General features: G+C 31.1%; 1 protein-coding gene across 2 annotated transcripts in view; it reads left to right on the plus strand.

Moving 5' to 3' along the window:
• DPP10 (dipeptidyl peptidase like 10) overlaps positions 1–14,984 on the plus strand; it is a 681,887-nt gene that overhangs the window by 586,820 nt on the left and 80,083 nt on the right. For both annotated transcript variants that reach the window (XM_007456345.1, XM_007456346.1), the window contains exons 12-13: positions 5,422–5,460; positions 10,767–10,874. In XM_007456345.1, coding sequence (XP_007456407.1) covers positions 5,422–5,460; positions 10,767–10,874 — 147 coding nt within the window. The remainder of the gene's footprint in view (positions 1–5,421; positions 5,461–10,766; positions 10,875–14,984) is intronic.

Here is a 14,984-nt window from a genome sequence, read left to right on the forward strand (position 1 = left end):
TAAGGGGTTAATATCCAAAATATATAAAGAACCCATATGCCTCAATAGCAAAAAAGTAATAATACAATTAAAAAATGGGCAAATGACCTAAAGTAGACATTTTTCAAAGAAGATATTCAAATAACCAGTGGTATATGAAAAGGGCCCAGCATCTCTAATCATTAGGGAAATGCAAATCAAAACCATAATGAGATATCACTTCATACATGTTGGAATGGCTGTTATCAAAAAGACAGAAAATAACAAGTGTTGGTGAGGAGGTGGAGAGAAATGAATCCTTGTGTTTTGTGGTGGGAATGTATATTGGTATATCCACTATGGGAAGCAACAAGGCAGATACTCAGAAAATTAAAAACAGAACTACTATATGATTTAACAATTCAACTTCTGGGTATATAACTGAAGTAAATAAAATCACTATCTTGAAGAGATATTTGCAACCCCAATGTCATTGCAGCATTATTTATAATAACCAAGACATGGGAAAAAACCTAAGTATTCATCAGTGGATGAATGGATAAATGAACTATGTCATATATATGCAATGTAATACTATTCAGCCATTAAAAAGGAAATTTTGCCATTTGTGACAACATAGATGGACCCTGAGGCCATGTATGCTAAATGAAATGTCAGACAGCAAAAGACAAGTACTGTATGATCTCACTTATACATGAAATATAAAAAAGCAAACATACAGAAACAAAGATTAGATTTGTGCTTTTTAGAGTCAGGAGTGCGGATGGGAGAATTGGGTAAAGGTGTTTAAAAGTACAACTTCAGTTATAAGGTAATAAGTTCTGGGGAAGTAATGTACAACATGATGACTATAGTTAAATACTGTATTATATATTTTAAAATTGCTGAAAGAGTAAATCTTGAAAGTTCTCATGACAGGGAGAAAAATTGTTAGCTATATGAGATGATGGCTATTAACTAAACTTATTGTGGTGATCATTTTGTAATATATACATGTATCACATCATTATGTTGTACACCTTATACTATGTTGTATGTCAATTATATATCGATAAAACTGGGGAATAATGGAATAGTTTCTACCATTCCTACATTCTCTAAAAAGTGGAAAAGGAAGAGAACTTCTCAACTTATTTTTATAAGGGTAACATTATCATGCTACCAAAACTAGACAAGGATGTTACAAGAGAGACCATTTTAGACTGATATTTGTTATGAACATTGCATTCAGAAAATTTTTTATCATATTAATATATCATTCTGGACAACATTGAGAATAGTGCATCTTGACTAAATGGGGTTTTACCCTGGAATTTAAGATTAGTTTATATTGAAAATCAGTGTAATTCACTGTTTCAACAGAAAAAAAAAAAAAGAAAAATAAATAAGCAATTATCTTAATAGATGAAGAAAAAGCAACTGGCAAAACTCAACATTCATTCATGATGACTTTCAACATAAATGAATGGAAAGTAATATCCCCAATATGATGAAGGATATCCACAAAGTAACCAATAAATATTATACTCAATAGTGAAACATTATCCTTGTTCACTTAAAGATCAACAATAAGGTAAGGATACACATTCTAACTCTGTTAAGCAAACTTATTAGAGACTCTAATCAGAGTAACTTTCAAAGAATAACTAACTATCATGATGATTGGTAAGGAAGAAGTAAAATTATCTTTATTTGTAGATGATATTATTGTATAAATAAAATGTAAGAAATCTACCAAAAATACTAGAATAGATGACAATTCATAAGTCAAGGCAACAACTTCAATTGTTTTTTCCCTTTCCTGATTTTTATCATTTTACTGTAAAAAATATGTAAATATATAGGATACTACAATTTTCTTAAGAAATGCTCACTGAATTATTTAAGGGTAAATGGATACAATACTTCAGAACTGCTGTCAAATTGTTTAGAAAAAAACTAAATTTCTTTTAATTGATTTTGAAAAAAAGAGACTTCTACCAGCCTCTCTAATAGTTTAGAATCAGCGGAGAGAGATATATAATAATAAAGCAAATGGAGCACAATATAAATACATGAGGAATATGTCTAAAGGATATGCAGATGTTTCTTGTACTGATCTTTTAACTTCTCTGTAAGTTTGCACTTGTTTCAAAATAAAGATTTAAGAAGCAACAAAATATATTTCCAAGATTGGTAATATTATGATGGAAAATAAAAATACTATTAAAATCTTTAAAACATTAGCTACATAGGAATAAATTTAACAAAGAGTGGCAAAATCCTAATAGTGAAAACTAAAACATTGCTGAAAGGCATTAAATAAGACCTAAAGAAAAAGCTAAGCCACGTTCCTGAATTGAAAGGCGTCATGTTGTAGATGTCAGTTCTACTCAAATTGTACTATAGTTTCAATACAATATGAATTAAACTCTCAGCAGACTTTTTTTTTTTTTTTGGTAGAAACAGACAAGATAGTTTTAAAATGCATATGGACTACAAAAGGCCTGACCAGGTAAATCAATACCCTAAAAAAAAAAAAGATAATAATTGGAAGAGTTTTACTACATGATTTCAGGAATAACCAGAAAGCCACAGAAACTTAGAGATTGTAGTGGAGGCAAAAGAACACACAATTTGATCAGTTGAACTGAATAGTGTTTCCAGAAATAGATCTATATTTATATGATCAATTGATTTTCAACATAGGTGCCAAAGCAATTCAATAGGGGGAAATGGCACTGGAACAATTAATAACCGGATGGAAAATACAATGATGGTTGACATTTCTTATACTATATTCTAAAATTAGTCTGAGACACACTACAGCCTTAAATCTAAAAGCTAGTACTGTCAATCTTCTAGATGAAAAGATGGAATATAAGTTCACTATATTGAATAGACAAAGTAGTCATTTGTCATAAAAGAAAAAAATAAATCAGACATCATCAAAATTAGAAACTTCTCATCAAAGACCCTATTAGGAAATCAAACAGCTAACCACAGACTGGGAGAAAATATTTTTCAAAATGTGCATCTGATGAATATATACATTTCAATAATAAAAGACAACCCAATGAAAAAGTCAAAATGTGTGAACAGAAACTTGTAAAGAAGTAACAAATTCATGAAAAAGTACTCAAAATTGTTAGACATTAGGTAAATATAGAATAAATCATAATGAGGTAACACTACATACCATTAAAATGAATAAAATTAAAACAACAACAAAAAAGGTGACAGTTTTAACTGCTGATGAGGATGTGGAGAATTGCAAATCTCATTCTTTGTGGGTAGAAGTGTGACCTTACTTTAAAAGAATGATTTTGTAGTCTCAAAGAAAGTTAATCACACATATATAAATATATATGTGTGTGCATATATATCTCAGGAGCTCCATTCCTAGATATTTGCATGAGAAATAAAAACCTGTTTCCACCAAAGGATTTGTTTTAAAAAAGTCTTTTTTAGAGAAGCTTTATTCACAATAGCTAAAAACTGGAAACTATCCAACTGTCCATTAACAAGAAATGAATAAACAAAATGAGGCATATCAATACAATGGCATTCCACTCTACAATTTAAAAAGAAACAGAATACTGATACACTGAACAATATGAATGAATCTCAAAAACGTGGTGTGAAAGAAGCCCTACACAAAAGAGTACATAATACATGATTCCCATTATCTGAATTTCTAAAACAGGCAAAACTAATCTATGGAAAAAGGTTTGGAAGAGTAGTTGCCTTTTTGGAAACTGTGAAGGGGCACGAGGAAATGTGTTTGGAAGTGTAAAGGTCATATATCTTGATGGGATGTAAATACATTTCTCAAAACTCATCACATAAACTTACGATCTGTACATTTCACTATATGCAAATTACACTTCAAATTACACTTCAGTATTTTTAAACATAATTTTTAAATGGTCTGTAAAAGATAGCAATAAAGAGGAAAAAATTTATCTGTGATTGGAATGATGAGCATAGATATGAAAACAAAGTTGATGCATCAGCCATTTACTTATTGGGTTTCGCTGACATTTAGCTTGCATATATTAGAAAATTTATTTCAATTATCCTTTTTCATCTGGCTGGCTTATAGATTGACCAGGATTTCATCATTTATCTGTTAAACTGTTCTGGATGGTTTCTTACTGAGACGATCACAAAGTCACTTAAAAATTGTTCATGCATATACGTATTCTAGTTAGAGAAAGCCTGCCATCTCTATATAGGGAAAATCTATATAGGTAAAGTGCTTCAATAGAAAAGATACAGGGACCCTATCGTATTCTTGAATTGATACCTTATTGATATTCTATTATTTTTCTATTCCATTTATGGAGTTTAAAATTTTTACTTTCTACAATAATAGAAATAGTAAGACAGATAATTGCATGTGAAGTTTTGGACCCTCGTGGAGTCTAACAAAACTTAGTGACACTAATGAGCAGTGACACTGATATATATTTTTGCGTGTCTGTGTTTTACAGATATCAAGGATGATTATTGCTGAAGTGTGACTAGAAAATCAAGGAATGATTTAGTTATATGTTTTTCTGATGTCTGTATATAGAGAAAATCTATTGGAAGAAAAAAGCCCTGAAAATAGACAATGGTTAATTATAATGTAATAATAATATGGTTTTAAAAGAGGAAATTGGTAAAAAAAAAAAAAAACTATAAATAAATCATAATCATTATTTACAATTTGAAATGAGTACTTTTGCATAGAGGTAAAATCTCTAACATATTACAATTTAGTTTTCTTCATTTTAATACTTTTATTATAGAGTCATTTTTTCCAGAGAACCACGAGATATTTCATAAGTTACTACATGTAAACAACATTACTAAAATTTATTTTATCTACACATATTCAACTTGAGATGAAATTTGTCTAATTTTGCTTTTTGAAATATAATTTTGGTTCTGATCCTATGCAAGATTATTTTAAACATACATAAAATTTTGCCATTTCAAATGTTTAGTTGTTTTCCCTAAGGGGAAAAAATGACTATGGTAAGAGTGGACTGAATGTTGACAAAATGTCCACTTTTAAATTTTATTCCTGGCTGTTTGCCCAGTTTTTTGGAAGGACTTAATATTTGTTTCCTGATGATGCCTAGAGGTGAAAAAAGACAGTGTCTAGTCGTTCAAAACAGTTTGAATGAAGTAATCAAACGGAGCTGGAAAATGATCTTCTATCTCTGGTTAAGTACAACTGAGAATTCTGAAGGAGTTCACCAAAGAAAAGACTATAATTAGAATATCATTTCATCCCAATTCTCTACTTATTCATTCAGTTTAAATCAATAATGACAATGTGATCTCTCATAGTATTTCACCAGCTGCAGGAAGGAAAAAAGTGCCTATAGGATAACAGTGTAAAAAAGATAAAATTGATGCGTGCTCACTTTGGTCTTTAGATGCTTCATGGAGTTAATTGTTTTGTTTCAGAAATATGAGATGACATCAGATACATGGCTATCTAAACAGGTATGGTATAGGTGGTCTCTTTATGTCACATTTTGTCCATCACGCCCATCCTGTTCACTCGTTATGTATAACTTTTTCTCAAAAGTTATTTCAGTAGTATGAATTTAAGGCTCTGTTATGTTTGAATAAATGAGTCTTTTTCATTAAAATATTTATAACTTGGGCTCTATGACATCATTTGTTAGAAAGATTACTTTTGTTTCTTATAGGACATAAATTGTAGAATAACTACCAGGATCCATTTTCAGGACCATTCATATAAGTAAATGTTTGTGTAGAAGTAGAAAAAGATGTGACCCATTAAAACTACAAACCATCAGCATTGCTCAAATCACCCAGAAAATTGACGAAACCTCCACATAAATTGGTTATGTAGAGATTATTCAGGTGAACATTCCTTTCCTTAGATATATCCTAGCTCATAATGCTAGCTTGTGATATAAATGAAATGAAGCTGGAATCCAGATGATCACAGAAGAATTAACAAACATCTCCGCAACATGCTTTCATACTGGACATTTCAGAAGGAAGCACAAATAGATTATTCAAATATAGCTGAATCCATTTTACTAATAATTTCATCACTACTTTTTGCAAAAGGAAGTCTTTTGTTTGGCTTGTTTGGTTTTGATTTGTTTTGTTCTTTACAGTGCTCTTTTATTTTATATTCTCTCCTTGGGTGTCATATACATCTGTGATTTCAATTACCACCACCAAGTGTATAGCCCCAGGCAACTCACTTCTGAGTTCTGAAATATCCAAATTCATGCTTGGCATCTTCTCCTGAATCTATGAAAGTAACTGCACACTCCACAGGTTCAAACTAAACTCCTGTCTCTTCCAGTCAGTCTGTCTTCTTATCATAGGAGTCAAGGACGTATTTAATCCATCCAGCTATCAAAATCATAAACCTAGTGGGGATTTTTAAACATTGTCTTATCCTTATCTGCATATGTTATTATTCATCATCAAGTTATTTTGATTTTACTCTCAAAGATCTCAAGTCAATTTACTTTTCTCCAATTCACAAACACCATACAGGGTCAAACTACAGGCACTGCATTTCCTCCTTAACTGGTGAGCTCTCAACCCCTTAGCGTTGAGAGTTCCCCTTAGGAACCTGACAATCTGTTCTCTACACCGCAGACTGGCTGAGTGATCTTTTCAAAATATGTATTTGATTGTCACTACCCACAACACTCATATTCTCTCACAACTAAAACAATTTTTATCTCCCCTTTGTTCTACAGATAAAGACCAACATCCTTAAAGGGTCTACAAAGGATTAAGTTGAAAGCCTTTCCAGCTGTGTGTCATACCATCTTTTCTCCCATTTTCTCCATTAGCCCTCCTCATATTCCCAGGACCTTTATGTGAACTTTTTCTTTTGAACAGAGTTCTCTCAACTACTTTCTTATGTGAAGGCTGCTCATTTGTCAAACCTCAGCCTAAATCACCTGCATAAGAAGTCACCTCCTCCAACCACCCTAAACAAATCACATTCCCCAATAAAAGTTAAAGTCAAGTGTAATCTTTATGTAACACTCATACAGTTAGTTCTGTGATTTTTTTACTACATTCACAAGAGCAAGAAGGTTATTCATCTTTTGTTACCCACTAATACAAATGCTTAATATGGAGTCTGGTTATAAGAAGAGATCCATATATACTTGTTGAACAAAAAAAGAAAAAGAGTAAGAAGGATTTTGAATAGGCTAAGCCTTTGCTTGTTCGAAGTATAGGCATGTCTATCTATCTATCTATCTATCTATCTATCTATCTATATTATCTATCTATCTATCATCCATCTATCATCTATCCATAGGTAACAATATGAACTATTTAATCTTAGTCAATGTACAAAATGAAATTGGGGAAAAAAAGTCTTGTTTTTTTAGCCAATAATGGACTCTTACAAAATTAAATTAGATACTTAAAATAAAAATCATTGAAAACAGTAACATAATGGATATGGACTTATTCTAAATTGCCTGCATTATTAAACCTATTTTGCTATCATTTTGATTGCTAATGACATTCATAACAGTCTAACATACAACAACACAATGCATGCTCTTTTGGGATTATGTTATCTACATTTTAAGTCCCAAATTTATGAATATTTAATAGAAACTTTAAAATAAAGAAACCAGTTATCAATTATTCAATAAAAAAATGCAGGGAGTAGTTTGTCATGGTTAACTTTTTCTCCAAAAGCTCTAAGGGAATTTCAGGAAATACTTAGAATTCAATGAAAGTTAAAGGATGAGAATGTATAATGAGATGAAGCAAGTTTCCAAGAAAATTAGAAATTAAATGTAATACTCATATACTTGTTTTCTGGATAGTGAGAAGAGCAGAGAGAAGTGAGCATGTTTGCCCTAGCTTTCAAGAGACTTCTAGTTGGAATAACCAGTGTAAAAAACAGTTGGCCAAGAGGTGGACTTTGTTATCCTCAGCTCATTATCCTGTGTGCCATAAATACTGCCTTGTTTAAAGTCATAAATGTAGACAGTTAGACTGGCTCTACTTCTTTATTTGATTGCAGGAAAGGCTCTGCATAGAGCTGTATGTTTAAAACTAGTTACATTTCAATGGTGAAAGTTTTTAAACCTAGCAATGTATTGGAGATTATAATTCCCATCTACTCTTTAAAATGAACTATTTCTAAGGTACCAGAATTGGAGGAACAGGGACTAACATAAAAAGCACATTGCTCAGATATCCCCATACCTAATTTATTCTTGGAGCAAAGCACAGGAAGAAAATGTTGAATAAGGGAGAAGCCAATAGTTTGGAGTAAATGTGGTGGATAAAGTGATATATGTAACAAATATTTTTGCCCATTGTAAACATGATTCATCTGTTCATTTATAAGAAGGTCACCTACTGTGTCCAAGGCAATAGAGCTAAAAAAGTTAAAATTACAAACTTAGTTTAATTATTACTTGCCTAGTGAAGGAAGTCAACTATATAATAGAGTGTACTGAAAGCCATGATAGAGATGAATACAGAGTACTATTCAGAATCTCTGAGGAGAGATTTCCTAACTAGAAGAGACTCTCTAACTAAGGAAATTTGGAAATGGTTTCTGTGCTGAGTTTAAGTAAAAAATGAGTAAGATTTAGCACAAAAAGGATGACTGAAAGGTTAGGCCAGACAGAAGAAACCCCATGTGGAAAGGCAAAGAGAGAAATATTCCACAGAGGCAAGAGATGGAACATAGTTGAACAATGTGATTCACTCAGTCAAGTGTCTTGTCAGTATTTATTATATGCCTTGTAATGCAATTTTCCCATCCTTAAATTGTATTACTTCAATTTTTTAAATTTATTACACATATCATCTTATATTTTCATGAGTGTCCATGAAGTAGACAAGGAAAGTAATATTTTTATGTTTCTATCATGGAATGTCATTACTAATAAAGCTAGAATCAGACTCGAGATTATTAAAATAGTTATTAATTTACATATTCATTCAGTAAATGATTATTAAGTACAATTTATGTGACAGTCACTGTCCTGGGTGCTGGAGACAAAGCAGTGAAGAATGGAGCTTACATTCTAGAGGAACACCTCCTATCTCTCTATCTACCTACCTACCTATATGCACATATACACATATCCATTCATGTACAAACAAATGTATATATACATAAAATATGTATGGTATTAGGTGGTAGGAAAAAAGTAGACAGTAGGCAAAATTGGGATGAGGGATTCAGACACAGTTGGATGACCTGGCTTTCCTGATCACACTTTATATGGGGTAATCAGGAAACACCTCACTGATAACAGATGTAAGAAAGAGTTGAGATCAAGAAAGATCCTTTTGCAGCAACATGGGTGGACCTAGAGATCGTCATACTGCGTGAAGTCAGAAAAAGACAAATATCACATAATATCGCTTATACGTGGAATATAAAAAAAGTATACAAATGAACTTATTTACAAAACAGAAATAGAGTAACAGATGTAGAAAATGAACTTATGGTTTCCAGGGGGGAAAGGGAGAGGGATAAGTTGGGAGATTAGAATTGACATATACACATTACTATATATAAATAAATAACTAGTAAGGATCTAGTTTATAGCACAAGGAACTCCACTCAATACTCTATAATGGCCTATATGGGAAAAGAATCTAAAAAAGAGGATATATGTATATGTATAACTGATTCAGTTTGCTGTACAGCAGAAAGTAACACAGCATTGTAAATCAACTATATTCCAATAAAAATTTTTTTAAAAAGAAATAAGTTCCACGGAAAAAGAAAGGAAGGAAGGGAGGGAGGGAAGGAGGGAGGAAGGAAAAGAGAGAGAGATGAGAAAGAGCCAGACAAAGGGTAAAAAAAAGTGCAAAGGCACTGGAGCAGGAAAATGCAGGAAGCAGGAGAAGGAAGGAGAAGGAGAGCAGGAAGAGAGTGGAGGGTCAGATCATCTAAAAATAGTTGTGAGCCATTCTGAAGACCTACTGAGGAAACCATACCAAAGCCTTTCTCTATACCATATGTATAATCACTCTCACTAAAAGAACTCGATGTTTTGTTACATAGATCGATTTTCTTAATGTTTCCCCTGGAGCAAAAGAAAGCAATCTGTATGTATATCATCCATCATTTAATTTTAAAAAACAATTGTATTGATTTAACATGCTACTAGAGTTTAATTAAAAAATCATCAAATGAGCATCTGTGTTTGTGTGTTTGCGAAGGGGTGAGCAGTGAGGATGGGAAATTTGAATTAAATTATTTTCAAAGGGTTCCTTCCAATTTTGCAGCCTTTTCATTTTTGTATTTACAGTAAATTCATGTGTACATCATCAGAAATGTATCTTAAATGACTTGAGTTGTTGAGTAAAAGATTTCAGAAAAATGTATTAAATATTATATGCTAGAAATTTTTCTAAATTAAAAAAATAATTTTGATAAACTGGTGCAGATGTTAACATTTTCTTTATTTTTGAAATATAAATTTCTAAACACAATCATATCATATGTGAAATTATGAAAGTTCTTTTCTGAACCAATTTAAAAAGTGTCTTCAGTCTAATTGTAAATCATTTCTATCCAGTGTGCAAGAAACCTTCCCATCCATCTCATCACTCAAACACACACATATGCCCAATGCATCATTGCATTCACTTTAAATCATAGTTATACTTTTATTTTTTTAATAATTTGACAATTTGCCAAACTAAACTTAAATCAATTATTGGTCTATTCCATGCATGTATTAGCAATAGTTGGAAGTACAATTTTCAAGTGCCCTTTTGAGATTGTTGCATGCACTTCTATATTTTAGAACGAGGAGCCCGTGTTTTCTAGAGATGGCAGCAAATTCTTTATGACAGTTCCTGTTAAGCAAGGGGGCCGTGGAGAATATAACCACATAGCTATGTTCCTCATCCAGGTAAGTGCTGGCTTCTTTCTGTGGTTTGGTTTCATTCCATCATGTTCATGAAAGTCTTTTTCGTGTGGTATTCTGCACCTACAGTTAATACCTGTGGAGTCCAGCCATATATCCAACTCAGGGATATTTTAGGAAGAGGATCCCCATCCTTCGCCATAAATTCAAGCTGTACACAAAACATTTTCAACACTCAATAAAATTTAGTGAACTACACACGTGTGCTATGAGTCGAGGGCCTTGGGATATAGAATTTAATAAATGGAAAGTGCCCAACCCCTACTTTCCAAGACCTGAGGAAAATCGAGAGACGATTTTTCATTCAACAAATATATATCATCTATTTGGTACAAGTAATATTTTCAGTGTGTTATAAAAGTTTTAAATACCTGAAGCAATCTAAATGTCCATCAAAAATTGAATAGTTAGTAAGTTGTAGTATACCCACACAAGGAAATGCAGGGCAGATTTTAAAAACCAGGATTAAATAGATTTCACATGTGTTGTCAAAGATAAAATCTGTGTTATGTTTTTATGGACCTTTTGATAAAAAAAGGATAAAAGGTTATTTTTCCTCTACATTTCAAATGAATGTTAACCAGTTTTATACAGTTTTATCTAATTATAAAAAGAATCAGTGAATTCACAATAAGTAATTTAAATATGGCAAGGTTAATGAGTCAATTTGAATCTAATTGACAATAAAAATATTCGTGAGAAATAAAGTTTCCTTCAAAATCAAATAAACAGTCTAGTCTCACAGGTAAATGTTAATTTATAAAGATAAAACATTGTGGATAAATTGGAATCTTTCTTGAGAGTGTTATAAACAAACTAGCCAAGAATTAATTTCATACTTACTAAATATAGAATAAATATGAATGTGGTAAAAGATCCCTAAGCAACCTGACTACTTTTATGTTCTTAGAACCTTCAAGTCTTGTGCATATTCTCCAATTTTTACCATTATCCATATATGTATTTACATTGGGCAGCTCAGTACCTTGAATTTTTAAAATCTGTGTCAGTAGCTTAAGAGGCAACACTTGTCCAAGATCTGTACTATTAAAGTAATTGTCATGATTTTAACTTTAATTTTAATCAAAGCTGAAATAAATAATTTGACTATACATAATCTCCACAATAGCAATGTAGATTAATTTTCATAGTATATTATTAAATTGGAAAAATAAGTTATAGACTAATATATAATGTGATTTCATTTATGTTCTAAATAAATGAAAGCATTTATATATGAATAAAAATTTTTGGTGATTCTGTATTCAACTATTAAATGATTATATCAGACAGGTGATATTAAGGGAACATATTTTGGTTTTTATGTGAACTGGAGGAAGTTTCACCAGCAAATTACCTGATTAACTTTTGCTAGCTAATTATAAACTTTGTTATCATAAATACTGGGGAAATATTTCCGCCAAAAGAATAAATAAAACTTTCCAAATCTCACAGTTGACTGTGGTGACATCTTATTGCATTTTTAAATATCAGTATTTATATTCAAGAAGCTGTATAAAAACCCAGGTAGTCAAAATTACATACAAATTGTGACTATTTATAAGATATAGTGAAAGGTAGAGAAAGATGTATAATACATACATATATATATATATATACATATATATATATATATATATATATATATATAGTTCTGAGATTATCTATTCAACAAAATAAGAGCAGAAATGTTGTCTTAAAAAGTGTGGGGTTGGCAGAGCAGAGGTAGGAGATGAAGATGTTGGCTTGTAGAAATTGAGATATTTATGCACATAACAAAAGTTTCTTTACAAGCCTTGGGAAGAAATACCTTCTGTCTCCCAATCAAACCCGTCTGAAATGCAGTCTAATTCATTATTTCTGAAATGTTCAGAAGAACAACTTCATAGAGCAGATGTGTTTACTTTGTTCCTCTTCCATATGGAGATTATAACAAAGCTTCCATTGAAGTAGAAAATGTTTTGATCTATTCTGGCTACAGTTCAGAGAATTTGTGGTTTGCCTCACTGATAAATAAACATGACTGCATGATTATTTACAGATATTTTGGCAATGTGGCTAAAATTAACTTACTTTGTTAATGAATCAGAGGTCAGTGCTTAGGTAAATACAATTTATTCTTAAGTTTATACATACACACAATTTTAGTAAGCAGTTTGAACCTCTTTGCCTCAATTTTTAAATAGCTAACACAAAAAGCTCTTTTATTTTTTTATGATTACTGTATTATATATATATATATATATATATATATATATACACTATAAAAATTTGTAAAATTCTAAACTGAGTAAACTAAACAAAAGATTATATAAAATCAGGGACTTCCCTGGTGGTCGTAGCCAAAAAGTAAGAAAAAGAAAGAAGAGTATATAAAATCAAGCACAATCTCATCACCCCAGACTTGCACACTGCAAATCAATTGTTGTCTATATTTCCAATTTCTTTTTACATTAAAAATATATCACTTTTTCTTAAAGTGTGCAGTCAAAGCATATATATTGATTTGTAACATTTAAAGAGTAATTTATGAGCATTTTCTCACATCATTTAATTGCATTCTTAATATTTAATATTTGTAAATGTGATTTTAATAGGTATTCAACATCCTGTCTAGTAAATATATTATACTGTATTTAAATGAATTAATTTTCATCATCATATTTATTTCTAATTTTTATACCAGAAATGATTCAGAGATAAATGTTCTTACCACAAATTTATATTTATAGATGTCAAAAGTTACCTAGGCAAAGCATATATGTACGTATATGTATTTGTTTAGGTTTTGATATGGAATGTGAAACTGGCCCTCCAAAAACGGTGTACTAATTTACCGTCTAAACAGTAATGCATAGCACCAGTGATGACTTTTTACTCCCTCTTCCTTCCCTTGATACACCAGAGGACTCCACCTAAATTGATGTGCCCAGGGAGTGAGAAATGACAGGAACAGAGAGCTTGGCAGCCGTCAGGAAGACCACCTTTGCAGTACTTGATGCTTAGCTATATTAGAGAGCTTCCCCATTGACTGCAAATATATTCATCTGTTTGAAGTATCTTACTAACTGAAATCAGTAAATTTTTGCAAACATTTTTCTCTCTTACACAATCAGTAGGTAAACAAAAAGCATTAATTAGAGACCAGGCTACAAAATTAGTGTTTCAGAATATTTTCAATATATAGATTGATGGTTGGCCTTACAAATATTTTAGTGGTTTTTTCGCCCTCATTTACAAGACTTATGCTTGTTAAAATAATTCCAAAAGATAAAAAATAGGAAAAAATTGTGTGTCCCTCCAGTCTACTTTTAAACATGATTATAATTTTATGTAAAGTACAGTATTTTATCCTATTTGAATTTAAATTTTAAAGCATAATTTTCCTATAGTGCTAAACAATTTTGAAATGCAATTCTTTTGAATATTAATATTTAGTTGACTGGGTGTACCTAGTTAACCATTGTTGTTCAATGTTTAATTTAGTGGCAATTTACTGCAACTATAGATGTCACTATACATAAAGATTATTTTTATTATGAATTCTTTCTTTTTTTTTTGTGATGAATTATTTCTTTAGTTGTGGTTAACAGAACTGGAATTCCTGAATCAAAAGTAAAATATTTCTAAGCCCATATATATTTATATATATTTCCAGATACATTCTATATGAATATGTGAAAGCAAAATTTATGAATAGGGTTTATCTACTTTTATATATTCCATTAAAGATAATAATAAAAATAAGAACTGGCTCTTCCAAAAATCTTTATAGCTAAAATAAATTTCCTTCTGAGTAGAGTGTGAAGTATGCAGTATTGATATCAGTTTATGTAGTTTCTGAATCAAACAATGATGCAAACCTTTTTTTTACAGCAGACCACTTCAGATCACTTCAGATATTTCCCTCTCCCCTTTTCCCCCATAGAATTCTTTATGTAGACTTCTAACTCCTGAATTCCCATATTTGGAACCATAATATCCTATATCTTACAATGTAAGTTGCAGTCAAGAGAAAGTTTTTTGTCAAATACATGGCCACCTTTTTCCCCTCTAATATGGGATAAGCAGAGTTTCAGTCATGTTAAGCGGTTC

This window comes from Lipotes vexillifer, unplaced genomic scaffold (assembly GCF_000442215.2).
Source record: "Lipotes vexillifer unplaced genomic scaffold, Lipotes_vexillifer_v1.1 scaffold3, whole genome shotgun sequence".
NCBI classification, from domain to species: domain Eukaryota; kingdom Metazoa; phylum Chordata; class Mammalia; order Artiodactyla; family Lipotidae; genus Lipotes; species Lipotes vexillifer.